The sequence below is a fragment of the Mustela nivalis genome (assembly GCF_964662115.1).
Source record: "Mustela nivalis genome assembly, chromosome: 14".
NCBI lineage: Eukaryota > Metazoa > Chordata > Mammalia > Carnivora > Mustelidae > Mustela > Mustela nivalis.
In genome coordinates this window covers 83321100-83344271 of record NC_139033.1, presented here as the reverse complement: position 1 = coordinate 83344271, position 23172 = coordinate 83321100, and the positions used below count along the sequence as shown (strand labels likewise).

General features: G+C 57.1%; 2 protein-coding genes across 10 annotated transcripts in view; one reads left to right on the top strand and one right to left on the bottom strand.

The window, feature by feature from the left end:
• Positions 1 to 1025: 1025 nt before the first annotated feature.
• LRRC75B (leucine rich repeat containing 75B) lies at positions 1026 to 11301 on the bottom strand. Its single transcript, XM_082697723.1, has 5 exons — positions 10646 to 11301; positions 7959 to 8087; positions 6512 to 6627; positions 3708 to 5106; positions 1026 to 3656 (listed from the first exon to the last, which is right to left on the bottom strand). The coding sequence occupies exons 1-4, from the start codon at positions 11144 to 11146 to the stop codon at positions 4581 to 4583; spliced, it is 1272 nt and encodes a 423-aa protein (XP_082553849.1). The 5' UTR covers positions 11147 to 11301; the 3' UTR covers positions 1026 to 3656; positions 3708 to 4580.
• Positions 10512 to 23172, top strand: part of GGT1 (gamma-glutamyltransferase 1) — a 27682-nt gene continuing 15021 nt past the window's right edge. For 2 of the 9 annotated variants that reach the window (XM_082697698.1, XM_082697704.1), the window contains exons 1-2: positions 17276 to 17501; positions 17939 to 18166. The gene's annotated coding sequence lies outside the window, so the exon portion shown is untranslated. Of the gene's footprint in view, positions 10947 to 12164; positions 12274 to 17236; positions 17654 to 17938; positions 18167 to 20346; positions 20757 to 21519; positions 21573 to 23172 lie in introns of those variants that run through there. The other 7 variants (XM_082697697.1, XM_082697701.1, XM_082697705.1 and 4 more) reach the window with 7 other exon arrangements.

Here is a 23172-nt window from a genome sequence, read left to right as displayed (position 1 = left end):
AACTTTTGGAAATGACAGATATCTTCACTGTCTTGATTGCAGTGGCGGTTTCATGGAAGTCAAAGTGTACCATACTGTACGCTTTTAATTGTAACACTTGTTGGGGCACCTGGCTGGTTCAGTTGGTTAAGTGTCCTGACACTTGGTTTCCACTCAGGTCATGATCTCATGGGCCGTGAAATGGAGATTGAGCCCCTTTTGGGCTCTGCGCTCAGTGGGGCGTCTGCTTGAAGAGTCTCTCCCTCTGCCCCCCTCCCACGTGCCACGCAAGCAAGCACACACACACGTGCATGTGTTCTCTCTCTCTCTCAAAAATTTAAAATAATAAATAAATCCCCCCCAAATCGTAATGCTTATTATGTCCACTTTATTAGATTTCAGTTGTACTGCAATGAAGGATTATTTAAAAATACAATACAGTTTTGGGGGCACCTGGGTGGGTCGGTAGGTTAAGTGCCCGACTCTTGATTTCAGCTCTGGTCATGATTTCAGAGTCCTGATACTGAGCCTGGAGTCGGATTCTGTGCTCAGCTCCAAGTCGGCTTGAGATTCTCTCTTTCTCCTTCTGCCCCTCCCACACTCACATGCGTGTGCGCTCTCTCTCTCTCGAAATAAATAAATATTTTTTAAAAAATTAAAAAATAGGGACTTCCTGGGTAGCTCAGTGGGTTAAGTGGCTACCTTGGGCTCAGGTCATGATCCTGGGGCCCTGGGATTGAGTCCCCCAACAGGCTCCCTGATAAGCGGAGAGGCTGCATCTCTTTCTGCCTGCCACTCCCTCTACTTGTGCACTTGCTCTCTCTGACAAATAAATATATAACGTCTCTTTAAAAAAATAAAAATTAAAAATACCGTTTTAAGAAATTAAAATTGAAGTATACAGTTGGGAAAGGAAATACTGGTTTTCACTGATGATTGGCAACTATCCCTAAGAGAGAGGAGGAAGTGTGTCTTCCTCTCCTTCCAAGAAACCAGAGAAAAACCTCTGTGCTAGGCTGATATCAAACACTGGGTTCAGCTGCCAGAGATTTTGGATTTTTTTTTAATTTTTTTTTTTTTTTTTTTGACAGAGAGAGATCACAAGTAGGCAGAGAGGCAGGCAGAGAGAGAGAGAGGAGGAAGCAGACTCCCTGCTGAGCAGAGAGCCCGATGCGGGACTTGATCCCAGGACCCTGAGATCATGACCCGAGCCGAACGCAGCGGCTTAGTCCACTGAGCCACTCAGGCGCCCGAGATTTTGGATTTTTAAGATGAAGACTCAGCAGAGGCTGACATTTGCTGTAAACTCCTATCAGATGCACCGTATCTGGGCTCAACTATTCTCCCTTCCGGGACAGAAAAGAAGTTCCCAAGTGTTGGTCACAGAGGTCCTGTGGAGCACAGGTGTCTTTCCTACATGTCTCCCTTTGATGCTCTGAACATCCTGTCAAGGCAGGTTTAGACTTGAGGAGGCTGATGCCCAGGGAGGGGAAGGCACCTACAGTTGTCCCAGGCAGACTGTCAGAAGTGAGAGCCGATCCTGCATGCCACCCCCCACCCCCGCCCCCGAGTACAGGGCTAGGCTTCATTCAGCCCGTTGAGTACTTCAGAACCCACTCCCCATCTGTCCCTTTCAATCCTGGAGAAGGGCAAAGCCTCACCGCTGCCTCTCTGCCCATTTTGCATGCAAAGAAACAGGTTCAGGGAGCTCCTGATTGGTCTTGTGCTAGGGGGAGTGCGACCGAGGGTCTCTCCCACTACAGGACACCTGCCATCAAACCCTGTGGTCTCCTGTGTCAAATCCTCAGCCCCTCGGATAGCTATGGGACAGGCAGCATCAGGCAGGCATTAGCATCACAGACAAGGCGGGCCTCCTGGCTCACACCCCGGCTCCTCCAGTTTCTAGCTCTTTACCTTGGATGGATCACTTAACCTCTCCACGTGTCAGCTCCTTACCTGTAAGTGTGAAGAGAATTCAAGGAATGTGAAGCCATCAGAACAGTACCTGGCCCACGGAAAGGCTACAGGAGTGCTCTCTCTAAATAAAGGGCTTCAGCTTTGCCTAGTTCTGAGGGTCTGGGCCCCTGCCATTCCCAGCCAGGGAGCCCAGGATGGAGGCCCCTGTGACACTGAAGAGGGCCTGCCCTGTGCCTCCCTTCCCCCACGCAGCAGGCACTTTCCAGACTTGGTCATGCTCTCTCCAGCAGGATAAGGGGGGGCGTGGTACGCCTAGTTCCCAAGATGAAGGAACAGGCCCCAAGAGGACACCACCGTGGGTGACAGGGCTGTGACCAGCGGAGCCTAACTGCCTCCAAGACTGGGCAGGCCCATCTGCTGCCTCTTGGGTCTGGAACTCAGGCTGGAGCCCACCTGGCGGGGGCTCTCTGCCCACCAACCTTCATGGCACAAGCCCCCTCCTCCTGGAGTGTCCCTGCCTGTAGTGTAGCCGGTGGCCGTGAGGCCCTGACGGCAGGGCCCATGAAGGGGCTGTGGACACCTGCCTGGCAACAAGGCCAACCCTCTTCTCTTGAGCTGGTTTATGCTCGAGCTCAGCTATTGCATCCCGTGCCTCCGTCTGAGAGGCGGGGAGATTGAGACCAGCTGCCGCCGCCTGGATTCTCCCAGAGCTCGCCCGGTGACACCCTGCTCAGGTCGTCACACCATTCTGGTAGGAGTCTCTCCCAGCAGCGACGTTGCAGGTTTGTGGGCTGGACTGGGGCCAATGGTGGGCAGGGAGCAAGGGGGGCAGGAGGGTGGCGGGGGGAGAGCTTGGCGCCTCTCCAGCAAGGAATCGCAGGAGAACACGGCTGCTTGCCTGTGACGGACTCACCAGCCTGCCCAGTACAAAGCTGGCTTCTCCATCTTTCTCCTCTCCGCTGGCCCCTTTCATCTCCCATTCCTCTTTGCCTTGCTCTGGGGAGCCTGAGCCCCTTGTTCTGGAGAGAGGGCACCAGAGACACTTCTGTGGCTCCCAAGCTAATGGGCAGGCCCATGTCTTTAAAACAAGGAGGACCGAGAGGGCCAGGCCCCCAGGATGGAGGGCTGAGAGCTGGAAGGGACTACGGAGAGCCAGCCCTATTTAACACAGAGGGGAAAAGGAGAGCCCCAAGGCCGGGAGAGAGGAGGCCCTGGCCAGGTCCCAACAGCAAGTTAGAAGCAGAGCTGGGCTGAACCTGGTGTTTTCACACTCTTCCCACCACCTCCAGATAGGGGTTCCTCCAAAAGCAGCCAGGCTGGCAGGGGCCTGTCCTCGGGGTGGGCGGGTAGCAACAGAGAGGGTGCTTTCTTCTTCCCCACGTCTTGCCTGGTCCTAGGACCCAGCACCATGCCGTCCTCACCCTTCTTGGCCATCTCATTTCTGGCCCAAGAGGCTGTTGTATATCTGGCCGACCTGGAATCCATGCTGACTCATGGTCCCCCCGTGGGCGCAACTGTGGAAGAAGGTCAGTTGGTGGGCCTGGGTATGCAGGCCCAGGGAGAAGCCCCACCTTCTCTTTGGCCCCGGGGGCCTTCTCTCCCCCATCAGGTCTCTCCTCATCTGTGAGGATCCCCATTGCCCCAAACCTGACCTGGCTCTGCATGGGAGACTTGGGCTGCTGGCTTCCCCACTCTGGGACTCAGTTTCCCCCAGGACCTCTTTAAATTTCTTCCTTGTCTTTGCCCTGCCCAACTCCTAGCTGGGCTGTACTCCAGCCCTCCACACAACACTGGGGGCGGGGTGGGGCAACCATGGCTTTAGGCTCTGATCTGGAGCCTGCTCTGATGGTCCTTGGGGAGAGGGAAGATAGCGCCGGCTGGGAACAGCTACCCCTGGGGCAACCCTAGGAACACTCTACCCCCAATCTCTTGCTCCTGGTTGGGTCCACCTCCACCTCCTGCGTGCTTTCTTGGGGTCCACCTGAGGGAAGGATGGTGCACATGGGCCTTCAGGCCCTGGAGGGAACACACAAACTCTTTGTCTCTGGTCTCAGGTACCTTCTAAGCCCCCAGAGTTACCCACTAGGTACAGGGAGCCTTGGGAGTTGGTACTAGGGGTGGTGGGCAGCACTCAACCTGCGGGAGATGAACCTTGCCTCCTCTCAGTGCAGTGTTGTCCCCAGCCCCGGTCTCCTGGGGGTCCTGGGCTCAGGCACAAGATTACTGTGGGACTCTCTTCTGAGCTTTGCCCCTCTGTGGCCTCCCCATTTGCTCCTCTCTGGGCCCCACACAGATGTGATGGTCAGGTCCTTGGCGGCCTCCTCTAACTCCCTAGCCCACAGATGGACCCGACCCCACACCTGGGTGTCTGCCCAGGGAGCACCTGGAGGAAGTCAGTGTGTGCTGGGTCCCTCTCTTTCAGGTGACTCTTTGGCCACCCCTTCTCCCGACTCCAAAAGCAGGGCTGGCACTAAGTGGCCCTGAGGTCCACGGTGCAGAAAGGCTGAGGCGGAGGAGGGCATCACCATTTACTGCAGGATGGGCCCAGCAGGTGCTGAGGGAAGCCTGACACTCCATCCCAGGCTGAGCATGTACGCTGGATCCCTGGAGGCCTGGAGGGCCTCCATCGCCCCCATCCCCCGTGCCTAGGAGCATTGGCCCTCTGGTGGGAGGTGGGTGGTGGGTCACCTCATGCAGCAGGCCTGGGGCTCAGACCCTGGCCCAGTGGCTGCAGAACCCCAGGTGGAGGCAGCAGAGCTGGCCCCAGCCACGCCACCCTCGGCCTCAAGGTCCAGGCCCTCGTAGATGGTGGGGAGTGAGGTGCGCTGGCTGAGCCGCCGGCGCAGGCCGACCAGCAGGGGCTGGGGCAAGGAGGCCACGTCCACGTTGTTGCCCAGGTCCACCCAGGCCAGCGCGGGGAACTTGGCAGAGTCCTTGATGGCCTCGGTGAGCTCGCGCGCAGTGGCCCTGGTCAGCCTGTTGCCGTTGAGCAGGAGCTGGGTGAGGTGGGGCAGTGACCAGAGGCTGGGCAGCAGCAGGCGCAAGAGCTCATCGCTCAGCCCCGTGAAGCTCAGGTCCAGCACCGTAAGCCCGGCTCCCTGGCTTCGCAGGTAGCGGGTAATGTGTTGCACGTCCCGTGCGGAGAGTGGGATCCCCGAGAGGTTCACGGTCTCCCCCGCCAGCTGAGTCATCTGGAGACTGCTCTTGAGGCTGTGGGAAGGTGGCAGGCAAGGATGGATTGAGCAAGGGTCCACGGCCCAGTCAAGTCCCCACTGGCTGCAGAGAGCGACCCGTCAGGGCAGCCCACCAGGTGGTAGGGGGACTGGGCCCTGCAGTCAGGCCTCACTGGGGTCCAACAGCTACTTCCTACATGGGTGGTCATGGGCAATTCTTGGAACCTCTCTGAGCCTCAGTTTCTCCTTTGGTGAAAAGGGGACCTGGCTGTTGTGAGGAATAAACATCCAGATGTTAAGCTTCCCTAATCCGTTATTATTACAAAAACCTACTGCGTGCCTGGGTCGCCACATCTGTTATATCTAGAGTAAGAACGATGATCCCATTCTGCAGAGGGGCGAATGACGCTCAGAGAGGTGACGGGACTCTTCCATGGTCACATACCACTAAGAGGGAAGCCAAGTCTCCGGAGTCTCTGACTCCGGAGCCCACACCTTTTTTCCCACGCCTCCTCCAAGATCGATCCTTTGTGGGTAAAGATAGATGTTCCTATGAGGGTGACAGGCTATCAGGCTAGTCCCCCCGGCTTTGGAGACTAGAGGACAGGTCCAGAGTAGCAAGAGAGGAGGTGTTGGTAGGTGAAGGGCCCTCGTGTTCTAAGCTGGAAAGGAAGTTTAGAGACCGAGAAGAGTCCCACACCACCCCCTGGGTCTCTCTTGTCATGTGAATATGGCCTACTATGCAGGGAGGCAGTGGGACCAACTCCAGTGCCCTCAGTCAGCATGCCAGGGAACAACCCCATGGGCTCTGGGCTCGTCATGAGCCATCAGGCTCGAAGGATGAGGAAGCAAGCAAGGGAGAGCACTGGGACTGCGGTTCTGGGTCCCTGGACCTGGGTGTCTGCAGCCAGTCCTTAGGCTGCATCTGGCCATGGAGCTGTGATGGAGTGACTGGGAGGGGGACCCACAGCAGAGCAAGCTCTCCGGATGGCTATGGAAGCCTTCACTTCAGGCAGCCTGGCAAAGGCTTTTCAAAGAGCTGTAGGTAAATCAGGGTCAGGGGTGGTCTTGGGCAAGCCACCTTGCCTCTCCCAACCTCAGTTTCCTTTCCTGCGAAATTGGCATCATGAGCCAGAATCTGTCCCCCTCGCAGCCTGTTGAGAGGATCCAGCGGATGTCTGCTGAGATCACCTTGGCCCTGGGGTCGGGGCCAGGCCCTATGACAGGCTAGGGATTCAGGGGCAAGTGAACGGCAGGAGGCAGGTCACACAGAGGGTTGCAGCTAGACTTGGGAAACATTCCAGAGCTTCGATGCGGACAAGAGTGAGGGGCTCACTGGGGACGGGCTCAGGGCCCAGCTGCCTGCTGAGCTGCCTCGCCATGTTGGCCTAGAAAGGGACGCTAAGGGGCCACAAGGTAGGGCTGTGGCTAGGCTCCCTTACCAGCTCTGAGTCTTCCTCCGGGGCAGGCTGGACCCCCGCTGCCGCTTGGAGTGAGGGGTGAGGTGGTAGATGAGCTGGCGGCAGATCTTATCTGAGGACTTCCAGAGCTCATAGTCCTGTCGGGGGGCAGTGTTGTCAGGGTGAGGCTGAGCCCCATCCCTCCCCCGTCATGGGCCTTGGGGATCCAAGTGTGTGCCCCAGCACATGACTCATCATGGATCACTGAGCTGCCCACTAGCCTCCCCCGCCCACCCCCCACCCTGGCTGTAGCCTGGCTCAGAGCCAGGGGAGGCTGCCCGCTGGTAACTGGACAGGCTGGTCTGAGGCCCGCAGTGCCCGGCGGGAGGAAGCCCAGACAATGGGCCCTTGTTCCCTGTCCTCAGGCCCAAGGCCAGTGTCTCGGGCTATCAGCCGGCTCCCTGCCCACCCTCAGCGCTCCCCGGGGGACTCGCCACCAGGGGAGGCAGATCTGGGCCCCTCCAGGGAGCCCTGCTCCACTGACGCCACCCTCAGGGAATGGGAACCAGCCAGGTCAGCATGCTCTTCTTCCTCTCACTCTCCAAGCCTGCCTGTGGGGCCTGGGTCTGGGCTGCCAGCGCTGGGAGGGTTCATGGTTACGGTACCACCACTTGGATCTCTCCCGGGCCAAGGTGGGCCCTCGTAGAGACCTAGCTCGGAGGACAAACAGGGATGCTCTGCTTTTCGTGGAGCTGGCACTGAGCACACTGCGCCATCCAGCACATTCTTTATCCCGTTCCTCTGTCAATAGTGCGTCCGCACAGTAGCAGCAAGCCCTGCCCGTCGCCGTGTGGCTCTTGGCTAGCCTCAGAACCCCTGGGGACCACTGCGTATAGATGCAGAGGTCTGGAGCTGGCTGTGCCCATAGCGGGCACCCTTGTTTCACACAGAGACTCACTGTGACCGAGGGGTGGTGGCTGTGTCAGGGGCACAGCATGGGAAGGATGCTCATGGGAAGGATGTTGCCAGGTGCCCCCAGAGCGGGATTTGGAGTGAATGTGGTGGTCTGGGAGAAGGGGAATGGAGGCCCCAGGTGTATCCATACAGGATGGGGACATGTGGACGGGGGTTCCAGCCCAAGGTGGATCTTTTCTGGCCCCAGGAGCTCAAAAGCTGGGAGTTTGTATCCATCAGCAGATTTATCAGAACATTCTATGTCCCAGTGTCCCTGTGTGGTGTTCTGAGTCCCAGGTCCTGGAGCCCAGGAAGTATGTCTACCCAACATATGACTTTTGGAGAGTAGGAAAGTACAGCTCACGTGTGTTCCTAGTACACTGAACCTGGCCGTAGGTCCCAGTGAGGGACATTAACCGACTTAAGGCCTTGAAGCAAGCCAGATGAGGACGAGGCTCCTAGCCCCCAGCCCTGTGCGCTCCTGGTCCCTGTTAGCTGCGTTGCCCAGTCTGAGGTCCGTGTCTACAGGCCTCACCGTTTTGGGGCACTGCAGGTCCCGGGCCAGGTTCACAAGCAGGTCATGGGAGATGGGGTCCACCAGATTGAGGAAGGCCACATTCCTGTAGAGGATGTCGGTGAGGAGGGTCCCCTCGAGGCCCAGGTCCTGTGAGTGGTGAGGAGAGTTGAGTGAGCGGAGTCAGGCTCTCCCTTCTCCAGGCCCCCCTCCAAGCCAGCCCCTCACATCTGTTCCCCTCTCTCAGGCTCCCTCCTTGATGCTTGCTGGAGTCTCTTCCCAGGCGGCAGTGGGCCTGCTGTCCAGGGGCAGTGGGGACCCCTTGGAAGAGGAAAGTGTCAGTGCATCGGGCCCTTCAGGGAGGTGCTAAGGAGGTTCTAAAACCCTTAGACTGTTTTCCCTGGAGGGGAAACATGGTACTGTGACACCTGCCACCTCTGGGGTTGGGCTTATCTGGAGGGCTCTTTGGGGGCTTCTCTGAGAACCCCCCAGTGCCGCTGTCCTCCAGCATTCCTTCCGGACCCTTTGCCTCTCTTCCACCTATTCCCAAGCTCTCCGAGTTCTGGCTGCAATCGGTTTGCTGACAGGTGCAGGGCCCTTTGTGGGGGACGGACCTCTCTCTCCGTTCAGATGTCTGAAAGGCAGCTCGGACTGGGCGTGTTCACCTCCTGCCTTGAAGCTGGCCTTGCCTCCTGTGCCCCCCCTCAGTAAAGGGCATCACCATCCCCACCATCCCAGCACTCAGGCAGGAGCCCAGAACCACCCTGTACTCTTCCCTCACCCTTCTCTGCCCAGCTCTCTCTCCCTACTGCTCAAGGAGCTTCAGGCCTTTCCCCCTTGTTAGGGCCTGTTGCCTCCTAACAGCCACCTACTTCCAACCCCTGGGCTGCCAGAGCCAGCTCCAGGAAACACATACCTAAGCTCAACCCTTAACCCCTTTGGTGGAGACCAAATGCTCTCGTATAACACTAGAGACTCGGGCGCAGCCTGGCCTTCCCACCCTCCCCAGCCCCCCAGTCTCTTTCTCTGGCCTCCATGTCTCCTACCCCTCCCAGAGACATCACCACTGGGCCTCGGGCCTGACCTGGCCTCCCTGCCTTCAGTCCTTCAGATCTCCCATAGGCCTGGTCTGGCACTGAACACCCTTTTAGAGTATATTCTGACAAGCTGATGGGACAGGTGCAGCCAGGAGAGGCCTCCAGACCCCTGGGTCCTCCCCAAGCCAGAGAGTGAGACCCTCTGTGCATAAGCCCCCTGTGCACAGGAAGATAGGCCAGGTGGAAGGCCCAAGGACCATAACTGCAAAGTCCCCACGGTTTGTGGGGCTGGATAGCCCCCTCTCTGGATGGGAAGCCTGACCTCTGAGACATGAGGGGGCAACATAGCTGGTTTCCCGGCTTTAAAAAAATGTTCTGTTGGCGCCTTGGGCTCCGGATACCGACAAAGGTCTGTACCTCTGGATGGTCTAGCTGGTTGGGTGCTGCTTTGCTGTTTTCATTTTAAACACCATTCAAGTTACAAATGCCAGCTAGGGAAGATCTAGAAGAGAGGGCTAGCTGGTGAGCCCAAGCTGACCCATACAGGGCCCCAGTTGCACAGCCAGCCTTCTGCTGGTCTGGACAGCTCCTCTTAAAGGGCCAGCCCCACCTTTCCAGCCCAGTGAGCCTAGATAAAGGAAACTCAGTGCATCAGGGGGTGGGGCTGGGAGACTAGAGGTTGGGCTCTGGCCTCAGCTGCCCCCTAATTTTCTTGGTGGCCATAGGCTTGCCACTGTTCTCCAAGCCTCAGTTTCCCTTCTCTAATCATCTACCTGCAGGCCAAACACCTGCATGGCTGATTTCAGATTCCAGGACGGGGCATGTTGGGGCAGCAGCTGCTGTGGAGGGTGGGGACATGGCCAGAGAGGAAAGTGGCTTGCCCAGTGTTGATGCTGGGACCAGAACCCATGTCTCCTAGGGCACCCCAGGCTGGCTCAGGTACCCGGTGTGTGTGCGACCAGAGGTGCACTCCCCCAACCCCACCCAAGTCCAGATGTGCTGTTGTGATGTACAGATGCCGGTTTATGTACTCAATGGGCGTGATCTGCCTATCAGGAGGACGGGTGGTGTGAGTTGTCGCTGCCGTAATGTCACGGCGAGGTGGCACCGGCTGACCAGCTGGGCTGTCACTTTCTGGGGGTCCTCTCTCCAGGGTGCTGTGCAGTGAGTGCCTCCCTTCACCCTGGAGGAGCCAGGAGCTGTCCTCTTCCCCTTGCCCTTCAGTACAAGACGTCGTCCCCCTCCCTCCACTCCCTTGCTGCTCCTACCAGCCCTACTCTTCTCCTGCCAAGGCCTGAATCTGGGTTCTTAGCTCCAGGCTTGGGGCTCCCTCAACACACACAAATGACCTCTCCAACCCCGGAGAGGTGGACTGCAGTCACGATCCCCGTCTCCACACTCACAGCCCCCAGCCCACCCGCGCAGCCGCGCGGCCTCCACCCCAGCCCATTGCTTTCCGTGCCTCGCCCTCTCGCCCAGACAAGACCCTTCAGCCGGTCGCACTCTTCCCTTCGGAACACTCCCGGCCCGCGCACGCAGTCTGGGGCCAGCCCTGTCTCCCGCGCCCCGGGCCAGCTACGCAGCACCTCCCGGCCCCTTCCAGGCCCGCAGCCCGCGGCTCCTGGCCCCTCCCCGGCCTCCAGCCCCGGGTCGGCCCGCTCCTTCTCTCGCCTGGCGCAGGAGGCGCAGTAGCTGCCGGGCGCGCTCGGGCCGCCGCTCACGGAGCATGGACTGGATCTCGCGGAGCCAGCGCACCCGGCGCTCAAAGGGCGCGGGCCCGCACCCCGCCGCCGCCCCGGCTTCTGAGCCCGCCTCGGGTCTGGTCCGCCTGCCCAGCCGCGCCCCCATGGCCGCAGAGCTGCCGGCGCGGAGCTGGAGGGAGTCCCAGCCGTCTGCGCACCGCCCCCGGCCCCGCCCCGCCCCGCCCCGCCCCGGCCGGGGCTGCAGCGGGTGGGGAGCTCGGGATCTGGTGGTGCGCGCCCGGGCGGGGCCGCAGCAGTGGAAGGGAGGGGGGCTTCCTGCTGGGCGCCCCCGCCCCGGAGCTCCCAAGCACTCGGTTCGGGAGGTCTCGCTGGAGCCCGCGCTGGAATGGGCGCCGGAGCTATGTGGCCAGAGCCCGGAGCGTTTGGGGGAGGCGCTGAGCCGGGGCCGGACGAGGTGGCGCTTGGCCATGGCCTCCGTGCTGACTGTGGAGCAGTCGCTTTGGTGGTGCAAAGAGCACTGGACTCGGAGTCAGGGCGGGATTCCGTTGCCAGCCTTAGGCAGTGCCATCACCTGCCTTCAGGAATTTCCCTGGCAGTGGGCGATTGTAGTAACTGACCTGTCCACCAGCATAGATGTTCCTGCTTGACAAATATTTACTACCCCTCCCTGCCTGGCTGGGGGCAACCCTGGGCAGGCTAGGTGATGCGGGCTCCCTGTGACCCAGGCCTGGGAGACTGGGGGAATGAAGAGTGCTGGTTAACCCGAAGGGCTAACTCTGGGCGGGCTGGCAGCCGGTCAGTTGCACCTGCCCCAGGCTTCGGTCTCCCAGCTTGACAGGGGGGCGGAGGCAATGTGAGGAGGGGGGGGGGGTCCTGGCTCCTCCAGGGATCATGTTTGAGCTAGGGACCTACCCAGCTCTAGGGGCCTTCTTGGGGGCCTACTCTCTGGCCCCCCAATTCTGGGCCCTCATATTCCCTCGGTAGGGGACATTTGGGGCTCCAGACCCCCAAATCCCACAGCAAAGAGGGTGTGTCCAGCCCAAGAGGACAGGTGCAGGAGGGGTGAGCACAGACAGGGTATGTGGGGAGTGAGGGGTGGCCATCTGAGGGCACATGGTAAGTGAGGGCAAACTCAGTTCCTCTTTTGGGTTAAGTATTGCCGTCCAGGAGCGTGTCTGGGGACAAGGTGCCAGGTTCTGTGGTTCCCTGGGGCTGAGCCCCTGGTACAAGACAGAGGACAGCTTAGTGTCCTTGTCACTTGACCGTCCACTGAACCCTGACCCCTTTTGTTGCTTGTTTGGATGCCCGTGTTGGGAATGCTCCTGGGAGCTTTCTATCCTGAGCCCCCTTCTCCCCTGCCATCTGCCAGCTGGACCCAGCAGCCTCCCCTACCCCACTCTGTAGTCAGCATTGTCCTGGGGCCACCTTGGCACCACAGGTTTCCTTCCTGGCAAACCTGCATGCCTGCTTGGCCTGCCTTCCTCCAGGGCCCAGGCGCTGTTGCTGACCTGACGTGGTGTTGACGGGACCAGAGACTTAAGCAGCAGCCACTTGCCCCAGGGACCTCTGAGACCCCGGTCCAGAGCTGGCAGCCTGGTAAGAAACCCCTCCCTTTCCTCTACATCCTCAGGGCTGGACCCAGAGCTGGGATGTCTCCCAAATCCTGACCACATCCTTCCAGAGGCCGAGCCAGGCCTGAACATTGTTCCCTCAAACATGAGAAAGCTGAGGTGGGGGTGTGGGGGTGGGGGGAGGGAGGGGGCAACCCAGCCAGTGGCAGGCGGGGGCAGAGAACTGCCCCCAGCCTCACCTCTGAGGTCCCACCCTACTCTCTGTGTTCTTGGCTGAGAGATTCCTGGAGGACATTTTCCCAGAAAAAGAGGGAGGTGGCGTCTGGGCCTGGATCCCTGGATGGGCCTCCTTCTGCCTCCTTTGGGGGTGGTTAGGTTGAGTTGGCTCTTAGGGAGTGTTTCTGGACGAAACTGATTTGGGCAGGAGGCCCCCGAGACAGAGCTGTGCCCTCAGGCGTGAGGGGGGTGCAGCATCTCCCCTTACTAGTCTCCATGTATATTTAAGTAAAGGCCTCTCTCCCTGGAATTGCCTTACTCAGTAGGTCTCTGTTTGTGGAGACCCCACTGGGTGGGTGGGTCAGGGATGGGGGGTGGGTGTGTGCTCTGATCACCCTCCCAGCCACTGGGGCTGATATGGAGGTCCCTGGGGCAACCAGTGAGGTGTGCAGTTGGGGAGCCAGACACTCAGATGGGAGGGACACAGCCGGACCCCAGGCCTTCCTGGGGGCATCCTGGGCCCCCAAGTGGTGCCTGCGTGGAGACAAGGAGCCCGCCAGTCACATCTTTGGCTTCCCGCACCCTTGCCCCCCACCCCATATGATGGCCCAGCTGGAGTAACAGGGAGCCACGGTCCGGATGATCCAGCAGAAGGGGAGAAGGGATGTGGCTGGAACCGGACCTGCCTCAGGCTTTGGGCCTCTCCTCCACCTGCTCAGCGGGAGAGTCTAAGCCCTGGTACCTGCAAGTTTATGGTACCTCAGCAAGTAGCCAGGTGACAACAAGCCTTCTGGCAGCAATGCCGATGAAGGATGGTTTGGGAACTCACTAGGAAGAAAGAAGCAGACAAACCCTCGATGGAAACAGTTTCTCTTGGAGCTGGCTCTATAGGGATGTGTTGTAAGCCTTTGCGGGGGTGGGGGGGGGTCAGGAATCCCCCTGGTGGAGGGAGGGGGACAAAGGCAGAGGCTCAGGACTGATCGGAATCCTCTGTACCTGTCCTTTTTAGGGTATACAAACATAGGCAAAGTAGGTGGCTGTTCCTAGTTTTCTGTGGCTGTTGGAACAAATGATCACATACTTGGTGGCCTAAAGCAACAAACATATTCCCTCACAGTTCTGGAGACTAGAAGTCGGAAATCAAGGGGTTGGCAGGGGCTGCAGTGCCCCTGAGGGCTCTAGGGAAGAATCTTCCTTTGCTTTTTCCTAGCTTCTGGCAGTGACTGGCATCCTTGGCATTCCTTGGTGTCCATCTCCATCACTGCCACCTGGGACTCTGTTGTCACCTGTTATCTTACCTGTGCCTGTATGTCTCTCCTAAAATGGACTTCCTTATTTATTTATTTTTTAAGATTTATTCATTTAGGGTCGACTGGGTGGCTCAGTCAGTTAAGCTCCTTCAGCTTAGCTGCCTTTGGCTAAGGTCATGATCCCAGGGTCCTGGGATTGAACCCCGAATCAGGCTCCCTGCTCAGCGGGGATCCTGCGTCTCCCTCTCCTGCTCCCCCTGCTTGTGGTCTCTCTCTCTCTCAAATAAATAAATAAATCTCTCTCTCTTATTTTATTTTATTTTTATTTTTTTTTTAAAGATTTTATTTACTTATTTGAGAGAGAGAGAGAGAATGAGAGAGAGAAAGCATGAGTAGAGAAAGGTCAGCGGGAGAAGCAGACTTCCTGTTGAGCAGGGAGTCCGATGAGGGACTTGATCCCGGGACCCCTGGATCATGACCTGAGCCGAAGGCAGTCGCTCAACCAACTGAGCCACCCAGGTGCCCCCCCCCCCTTTTTAAAGATTTTATTTATTTATTTATTTGAGAGAGAGTGAGAGAGAGAGGAGGGAGACACAGAGGGAGAGGGAGAGAGAGTCTCAAGCAGACTCGCCAGAGCCCAGAGCCCAGCTGGCCTGATCCCACGATCTGGAGCTCACCACCCGGCTAAAACCAGGAGTTGGATGCTTAACCACCTGCACCACCCAGGTGCCCCTCTTCACATGGCTCCCCCCACTCTTTTTTAAAAGATTTTATTTACTCATTTGAGAGAGAGGGCTACCCGAGCATGAGCAGAAAGGAGCAGGGTGAAGGGTCAGAGGGAGATGATGTAAGAAAGACGATGTTAGGGGCATCTGGGTGGCCCAGTGGTTAAAGCCTCTGCCTTTGGCTCAGGTCATGATCCCAGGGTCCTGGGATCGAGCCTCACATCGGGCTCTCCGCTCAGCAGGGAGCCTGCCTCCTCCTCCTCTTTCTCTCTGCCTGCCTCTCTGCCTACTTGTGATCTGTCTGTCAAATAAATTAAAAAAAAAAATCTTAAAAAAAAAAAGAAAGACGATGTTAGGGTTCAGAGCCAACAGCCAAGAAACAATTCTTGAGACATCTTTGGTGCTAAAAGGTGGTGTTATTAAAACACAAGGGTAGGACCCGTGGGTAGAAAGAGCTGTACCGGGGTCATGAGGACTGGCCCATTATAGACTTTCAAGTTGGGAGAGGGTTAGGAGGAGCCTAAGTCTTTAAAGAATTTTGGAATCAAGGTTTCCAGGACCTTGAGGGGGGGGGGCTGGCTATTGATGGGAAAAGGTCATTTATTGACCTTAGTTCGAATAGACCCATAGACCCTTCAGAAGTGTATCCGTGGGCCATATGCTTCAGGGATAATTACCAAAACATATCTTGGGGGGTTTAGAGCTAAAGGAATTTTTGAAGAACTTTTGTGCCTTAAAGTAGACTTATAGGATCCTGGTGGTGGGGTTGGGGGGTGGTGAGGGTAGGACTGCTTTTTGCCCTTAGCAAAGTATTAACATTGAGGCAGTTGAGTCCCTAGAGGAATGTCACTCTGCCTGTTTCAAGGACTTGTCAATGGGCTACAGGTTGTAAGGAAATGTAATAATTTTTCTTCTGCCTTTGTTTCCAATATTAGGAGAGGGAGAAGCAGGGAGCCTGACATGGGGCTCAATCCCAGGACCCCAGGGTCATGACCTGAGCCGAAGGCAGATGCTTAACCCACTGAGCCACCCAGGTGCCGGCACCCCCCCCCCTTTTTTAAAAAGATTTTATTTATTTATTTGACAGACAGAGATCACAAGTAGGCAGAGAGAGAGGAAGGGAAGCAGACTCCCTGTTGAGCAGAGAGCCGATGCGGGGCTCGATCTCAGGACCCTGGGATCATGACCCGAGCCGAAGGCAGAGGCTTTAACCCACTGAGCCATCCAGGCGCCCCCCCCCCCTTTTTAAGTAATCTCTACACCCATCTAGTAATCTCTGCACCCATCGTGGGGCTTGCCACTTAACCAAATGAACCACCCAGGCGCCCTATTCTTACAAGAACACTGGTTATCCTATTTAGGGCCCACGCTAACACCACCTCAAAGACTATTTCTAGACAAGGTCACATTCAGACCTCCCAGATGGTAATGAATTTGGGGGGATGCTGTTCTGTTCACTGTGGTAGCTTCCACAAACTTAAGTTTCCTCACCTGTAACACGGGGAAAATAGGATGCCTGACCGACATTTTATTGTAGGATTAGCCACAACAAAGAAAGAGTCCAGCACACAGTGGTGTTTTCACAGATTGATTTTCTATGGCTTTGTACTGAGTCCGCCCAGCCGCCCCACAGCCTTTATTGGCCCACTCAGTGACGACCATTGGGCGCTGTGGATACTGAGGAGCCCAAGATACAGGAAATCAAAATAACAGCTACCCCACAGGGGTGGGAGCTGTGTTGGGGGCCCTTACAGGAGTTGAGGAAGACACGGAAGACTTCCGCAGGAGGTTGTATTGGGTCCATGGTCAAAGAAGCGAAACTGATACAAAGCGAAGATCAAGCAAAGCTTTATTTCACGCCAAGGATCGAGAATCAAACTGACCGGCCAGGGCTGTCTCTTGCAAAGAGGCGACCCCTCTCGTCTTTACAGACTAGCTTTTAAGGGCAAAGGCCATGTGGTTGGGCCTGGCCACGCACAGGTGACCAATGAGATTGTAACACAGAGAAAGCTGCACAGTCCTGCTAGGTCACACAGAAGTGACCAATTGAACTAGAATTTACCCTGTAGTAGATATTTGAACTAGCCTATCACCTTGGTCAGAATTGGCGCCCAAAGGGCACCCAAAGGGTGGGGCCCATACTCCTTAGTAGCTAGGGAGACAGTATGCGCCCCCCACCGATTGGATACCTCCACCTGGCCTGACCCACCCTTGTATTTGGACTTTGTTACCTGGGACTGGTTTCTGGGACTTGTTTTTAAGTAAGTTCTCTGAGGTGGGTGGTGCGGGCAGGGTCTGGAGGGAGCTGCTCTGGCTAAATAGGTCCTTAGAGTTGCATTGAGGCTGGGGTCTGAAGGAAGAGCGCCAGCTAGAGAGCCTGGGATGAACCTCCCAGAGGAAGGGGTGGGGCCCTAGCAAAGCAGGAATCTATCTAGAGGGCAAAGGAGGCTTTGATGGGTTTTTAGGGAGAGAGGAAGTGCTCAGATATGCAGGCTCAGCAGGGGCTATGGCAGGGAAACTGTGTCTGTGGACCCGGAGGAGGAGTTACCAGGGGAGAGGGCCTGGGGTCGGGAGTGGCCCCGGAGGGTAGATGGAAGGCTGCTGGACCACTCCAGTGAGGTTGGGGATGGGTCCTGAGGCTAGGCTGGCTGGGGGGAGGTATGTTCCTTAGCTCAGGTTTAGGCAAGCACGCTGACCTGAGGCATCTGAAACAGCAGCCCGCAAAATGTTGCAAGCAAGACTCAGAGAGTAACTGAGTTCAGCTTGAAGTGATGCAGGAGGCGGAGGAATGAGGTGGCGGGGGTGGGGGCAAGGGATGCAGAGGGCCAACAAGGCGTGCAAGGAAAGTGGTGTTGGGTGGTTTTGGCATTAGGAGTAACACGGGTCCACCTACCCCTGGTGGAGGGTCTGGGGTGGGGGCTGGAGAGGCTCCAGTCAGTGACTCCCCATGACGCCTCTCCAGGACCAGATCAAGCCCGGCCCTGGGATGGGGGCTGGGGTGGGAGAGATTGAGCCTTGCTCCTCCACCCATTGGAGCTCCCAGACCCACAGATAATTACGAGGTGATACGATAAATGCTACCTGCACGGGGTGCCGTGGGCGGAGAGGGCAGGGCAGCCGGGAGGAGGGGGCACTTTTTGACTCTGAGCCTGAGCCGTTTGTTCATCAGGCAAGGACCTAGGGGACTGCAGGCCTGGGCGTGGGAACCATGCAGGTAGGAGGCGCTAAGCCACCCAACAATTATTTTACTTTATTTTTTAAAAGATTTTATTTATTTATTGGAGAGAGAGAGAGAAAGAGAGAGCGAGCGTGAACAGTGGGGGTATGAGCAAGGAGGAGCAGAGGAGAGGGAGAAGCAGACACCCCTCTGAGCAGGGAGTTGGGCTATGGTGGGGCTCGATCCCGGGATTCCAGGATCACAACTTGAGCCAAAGGCAGACACTTAACTGACTGAACCACCTAGGCGCCACCAATTATTTTAATGATTTCTGCTCCCCAGACAGAAAACTGAGGGCAAGAAGAGACCCTGGGCCTTAGGTGGCAGGGTTGCCTTTGAACCTAGGGACCCGAGAGCACATGCCCTTGGCTGTGCTGCTCTCCTGCCTCTGGGCTTGGCCTACCAGGTGCCAGACTGGCCGAGCTGCCAGACATTCCCACGTATTAACGTGCTGACATCTGCGGAGGCCCACACATTGGCAGGGCTCCAGCCTACATCCCTACATCAAAGGTAGGTGTTGAAATGTGAATATACCGATGGGGGCAGGGGGTGTCAGCCAGGCTCTAGGGGCTCTGTCTCCTGGCTACCACTGCGCAACACCAGCCTCTTTACTCAGCTGTCTTCCTTCCATCCCGTCCGTGTGGTCTGCGTGGCTGTGAGAGGCTATGGCCGGGTGGCAACAGGGTCCGGGCTGGCCCCTGGTCTTCTGCTTGTGGCTTCAGTGGGCAGGAAGTGAGGTCAGGCCCACCTACAGCATGCTGACTCTCACAACCGCAGAAGCCTTCCAAGAAGGCAAACTGGGGCTTGACCTTGGGAAGAGCTTGCCGACCAATCACAGTCTTGCCATCTTTGAAGATACTGAGATCCTCGTCAGGGAAGGTATGCAAGCTAACCTTTCTGGGTGTTGGAAATAGGATACCATGGACCAAACATTTAAGACTCTGTGATTTTAAAGTTGACTAAGATGCTGTGATGTTGGGCATCAAAGTCACTCCTGTTCGGCCAGTTTACCCAGTGTCTCCTTGGTGTGGATACCAGGGGACACTAAAGGTCTGGGGTGACATCAGGTTTCCTGGCTCCCAGTGGGCCCTGAGATCCTGTCCCAGCAGTTCTGGAGGGACTGGACCTCCCTCCTGGCTCAGGCTCACGCACGGTGAGGCTCCTGACTGCATTTTGGGAGGTGTTGTCTCTACCTACCAGGGGTGGCCCAACCAGGGCCTGAGGCCCACTTGGCACTTCCTGAGGCTCAGGCCCAGCCCCTCCCAGGACCTGACAGCAGGGTGGGGCGTGGCGGAAGCTGCAGTGAGGTTCTACTTTCGGGAAGTGGTTTACAGGGCGTTTCCCCTTTCTATGGTCACTTATTGTCCTACCTTGCAGCCTTGAGTAAGTTTCTTTCCCTCCCAGGTTGTGGTTTCCCTTGAGCACCCTTCTTGCCCCACCAATGCCTTGTTTTCGCAGACACAGAGCTGGGGCAAACCCAAGACCGTCAGATCAGAAAGGGCCCTTGGAGGCCACCTTCGTTCCTCATTTCTCAGAGGAGATGGACCAGGTGTCCCGGCCCCGGGGCCCTTCTGTCTGACCAAGGGCCATAGGGCATGCTAGGCTGCTGATGCCTGCACAAGTAGGGGTGATTAGGAGATAAAAGGCGTCAGGATGGTGGGGTGGCACCCCTCATGCTGCCTTGGCAGTTATCCCTGGCTGGAGGCCAGTCTCGCCTAAGAAACTCTTCAAGGAACAAGGACACGGAGAGCCCATCTCAGCAGTCCACAGCCTTCCACACTCCCTTCTTCCCACAGCCGTTATCCTCTGGTCATCCACCAGGGTCTTAATGAGTGAGCTGGGGTTAATGGGTTACCCAGCCCAGGTGATACATTCACCAGCCTTCTGGGCCTCTCAAAGTCCAGACCCATTGGCCTGGCCTTCAGGGTCTGAGCTCAGCCACTTCCCTTATTAGCATTGACACCTCGGGGCTCAGGAAGGGCCCAGGGAGGTCAAGAGTTTCCCTTGTGCCCTCGGTACTCCCAGACTTGCCTTCAGTGCCAGGCTTCAGGTTTCCTCCATCGGGCATGTCCTACCCAACACGATCCCAGCTCTGCCGGATTCCTAAGGCCCCCGTCATGGTGTCTGCCTCTCCTCCAGGGCCCCGGGGGCCTCCTCCTCTCTAGCTGACCATGCTAAGCCTATCTCCAATCCTGCTGGGGGCTCCTTGAGAAAAGCAGCTGGACAGACAAGGCTTAGATGAGGGAATGAATGAAAGGAGGAATTTAAGCCCGGGTGGTGCTAGCGGTGGCCAGTCTGGCGGGCAGCAAGCCATAAGTGGGTCTCAGAGACACAGATAGTCTTGGGCCTGCCAGTCCTGTGGGGGCACCCAGCCTATTTTATTTGATGGGCCAGAGCTGGTAGGGGCCTAAGCAGACAACCCCATTCTCCCACCCTTATCCTGAGTCTTCCATCAGCCTTCCTGCTCACCACCCCACAAATTTAGGGGATGAGGAAAGGCTCCCCTGGGTCGTGTGACTCCCTTCAGTCCAAGTGACCAGGGTGTTTGGAGTGACAGCCCCTAGACACGCCACCTGCAGCCCCGAAGATCAGGGGAGAGCATGTCTGGAGGAGCATTTCCTACTACAGAGTCAGGGGGAGAATCTTAGGCTCCTCAACTTGCTGGAGCCTTAGATGTTTGCACTCCCAGCCCCAGTGGTGCAGGTATCTGTTCGCACCCCAACAATGTGTGACCCCTGTCCAGACAGCGTAAGTTGTGGGGAGCCCACCTCCTTCCAGGGGACCTTTGGCCTGACCTGCCTCTGCCTGAAACCTGTTCTCATTCAGCCCCACTGAGGCCTCCCAAGCTCAGGTCTCTCATTCAGTGTTAGGGACCTTACTGGACTCAAAGAAGCCAGCAGCTGACCCAGGTCACACAGCCCCAGGGACAGGACTGGGAGCCAGCCCAGTTCCCACCTGGAAAGGTTCCTGTGCCTTTAAAGCCTCCCTCCACCCAAGCCAGCAGGGAGAGGGAGGGGAGGAGCTGGGTAACAGCTGGGCACCAGGGACTCCCTCTCCTTTCCATGCTGGAGAGCAGCAGGAGGACCAGCCCTGGAGCCAGGTGAGCCTGGAGCTAGGGGCTTCTGAGGGTGTCTCAGGGCTCTGGGACCCAAAGGACAGCTCGTCCTTTCTGAGCTACTGGACATTGTAGGTTGGGGTAGCTCAGGCTTAGGGCCTCCTGGAAGCATCTGGAAGCGTGGGTTCCATTTCCAGCTCTGCCATGTGCTGGCCTCTACCTCTCTAGCCTCAGCTTATGCACCTGAGTCATGGGGGTGAGCTGAACTTCAGGGTGAAGGGGTTGAGGCTGGTGTGAGTGGATTCTACAAAGAGGTTGCACAGGTCTTTGTCTGACTGGCTCTAGGCTAGAGGGCCTCTTCTTTTTTGTCTGGTAAGAGGGATTGAGGCTGCCTGTCCAGGCTTTGTGGCTCACTGTGCCACAGGTGTGGGGTGGGTAGAGGAGGGCTGTGTGGAGCTGCTGGGCTTCTCTCAGGAAGCCTTTGAAGAAGGCACAACACCCCGGAAGTGGACTTTTGGAATTAAGAGGGAGGAATGCAGCACCGAGAAACTGAGGCCCAGGAAGATCTGGAGAGAGGGAGCTGTGATGGTAGCTGGGTCCTCCGGCCACGCTGGGCCCTCCCCGGGCTCTGGTTTGTGACTGTGAGGGGTTGTGGGGCAGGTTCAGCTGTGCAAGGGGTCATTGCACAACTCTAGGGGGCGCCCACCATCTGGTCATTGCGGATGTGTATAGCTGTTTTGACAGGTATCCGTTTTGATGGCTATCATGCACTGGGGAAGGAGCTTTTTCTAATTCTCAACCTTATGCCACCAGGGTGGGTTGTGAGGGAGACAGATCTCCACCTCGGCCTTGGGCAGTGTGGTAAGCTTCCCCTCGAGGGATGTGGGCCGGGCTTAGGAAGCCAGGGAGAGCTATATGTTCTCAGGTCTGGGGTCGGGGGTGGGGGTGACTCCGGTGTGGGTTCTGGGCCCACGTGCTGGTCCAGGCGCCCCCCCCCCCACCACCCGGGGCCAGCTGATTTTGCATGAACTGTTTGTGAATGGATCTGGGGTTGTGCCCCAGTTTCACCCCTGGAGCTCGGAGGTTGTGGGGACACAGTCGTCAAGCTAGGTTGGAGGATTAATAGAGAAACTTCAGGCTTCCTCTGAGATTTCCACCAGAAAGCTATTCCACTCAGCCTAGATTCAGTGTGTGTGTGTGTGTGTGTGTGTGTGTGTGTGTGTGTGTGATAAAGTCAGTATCTCTGGTGGGCGAGGCTTGTACCTTCCTGGGGACAGGGAGCTTACTATCTTATGTGCCTCGGACAGGAACTGTGGGGTCTGGAGGAGGCTTTTCGGGTCAGCGCCTGCAGCCTTTTCCAGGGTGACATGGTTTCCCCAGACAACACCCCTCAGGTCTCTCTGTCAGTGTATAGGGCTTGGGGGGGTGCTGACAAGAAGAGAATGTAAATCATGCCTTTGGGCTTTTGGGTTTTTTTTTTTTTCTTTTTTTTTTTTAAATTTCTTTTGAAGATTTTATTTATTTATTTGACAGAGAGAGAGAGATCACAAGTAGGCAGAAAGGCAGGCAGAGAGAGGAGGAAGCAGGCTCCCCGCGGAGCAGAGAGCCCGATGTGGGGCTCGATCCCAGAACCCTGGGATCATGACCTGAGCCGAAGGTGGAGGCTTTAACCCACTGAGCCACCCAGGCGCCCCTTGGGTGTTTTTTTTTTTTTTTTTTTTTTTTAGGATTTTATTTATTCATTTGAGAGAGCTCAAGAAAACGGCGGCGGGGGGAGGGGCAGAGGGACAAGCAGACTCCCTGCTGAGCACGGGAGCCCAACTAAGGCTCTGTATCCCAGGACCTGAAGATCATGATCCGAGCCGGTCAGTCCGACGCTTAAACCGAGTGAGCCACCTGGACGCCCCCATCACGCCCTCCTTGGCACAGCCTTTAATGAGACTCCTTTCCTCCTGACTCCCCTTCCTGGAACTTACGGCTGCTGCTAGGCTTCTGTCTGTGCCCCCAGGCAGCTCTCCACCCCCCATCCCACCCCCATCTTGCCCCAGGTCAGGAGTTTCCTGTTGGGATCACCTGTGGGGTTTAGGCCACCCTTTGCCCACTAACACATTTTTTTTTTTTTTAAAGATTTTATTTGTTATTTGACAGAGAGAGACACAGCGAGAGAGGGAACAGAAGCAGGGGGACTGGGAGAGGGAGAAGCAGGCTTCCTGCCGAGCAGGGAGCTGGATGTGGGGCTCCATCCCAGGACCCTGGGATCATGACCTGAGCTGAAGGCAGACACTTAACTGGCTGAGCCACCCAGGCGTGCACACCCCTCCCCCACACACATTCTTCCTACCCTCCTGCTGCAGCAGATACTGCCATGTCTTATGCCTTCCCAGGCGGGCGGAAATTGCTGAGCAGGCTCAGACAAGGGACAGAGCCCCAAGTCTCTCCACTATAGACCCCTCCTAGCTGA

Coding starts and splice junctions, on each gene's coding strand:
- LRRC75B (XM_082697723.1), bottom strand. CDS start 11,146: ATGGCCAAGCGCCACCTCGTCCGGCCCCGGCTCAGCGCCTCCCCCAAA. Junction 8,088..10,645: donor TACTGCGCCTCCTGCGCCAG/GCGAGAGAAGGA, acceptor CACCACTCACAG/GACCTGGGCCTCGAGGGGAC. Junction 5,107..6,511: donor CGGAGGAAGACTCAGAGCTG/GTAAGGGAGCCT, acceptor ACCTTCCCACAG/CCTCAAGAGCAGTCTCCAGA.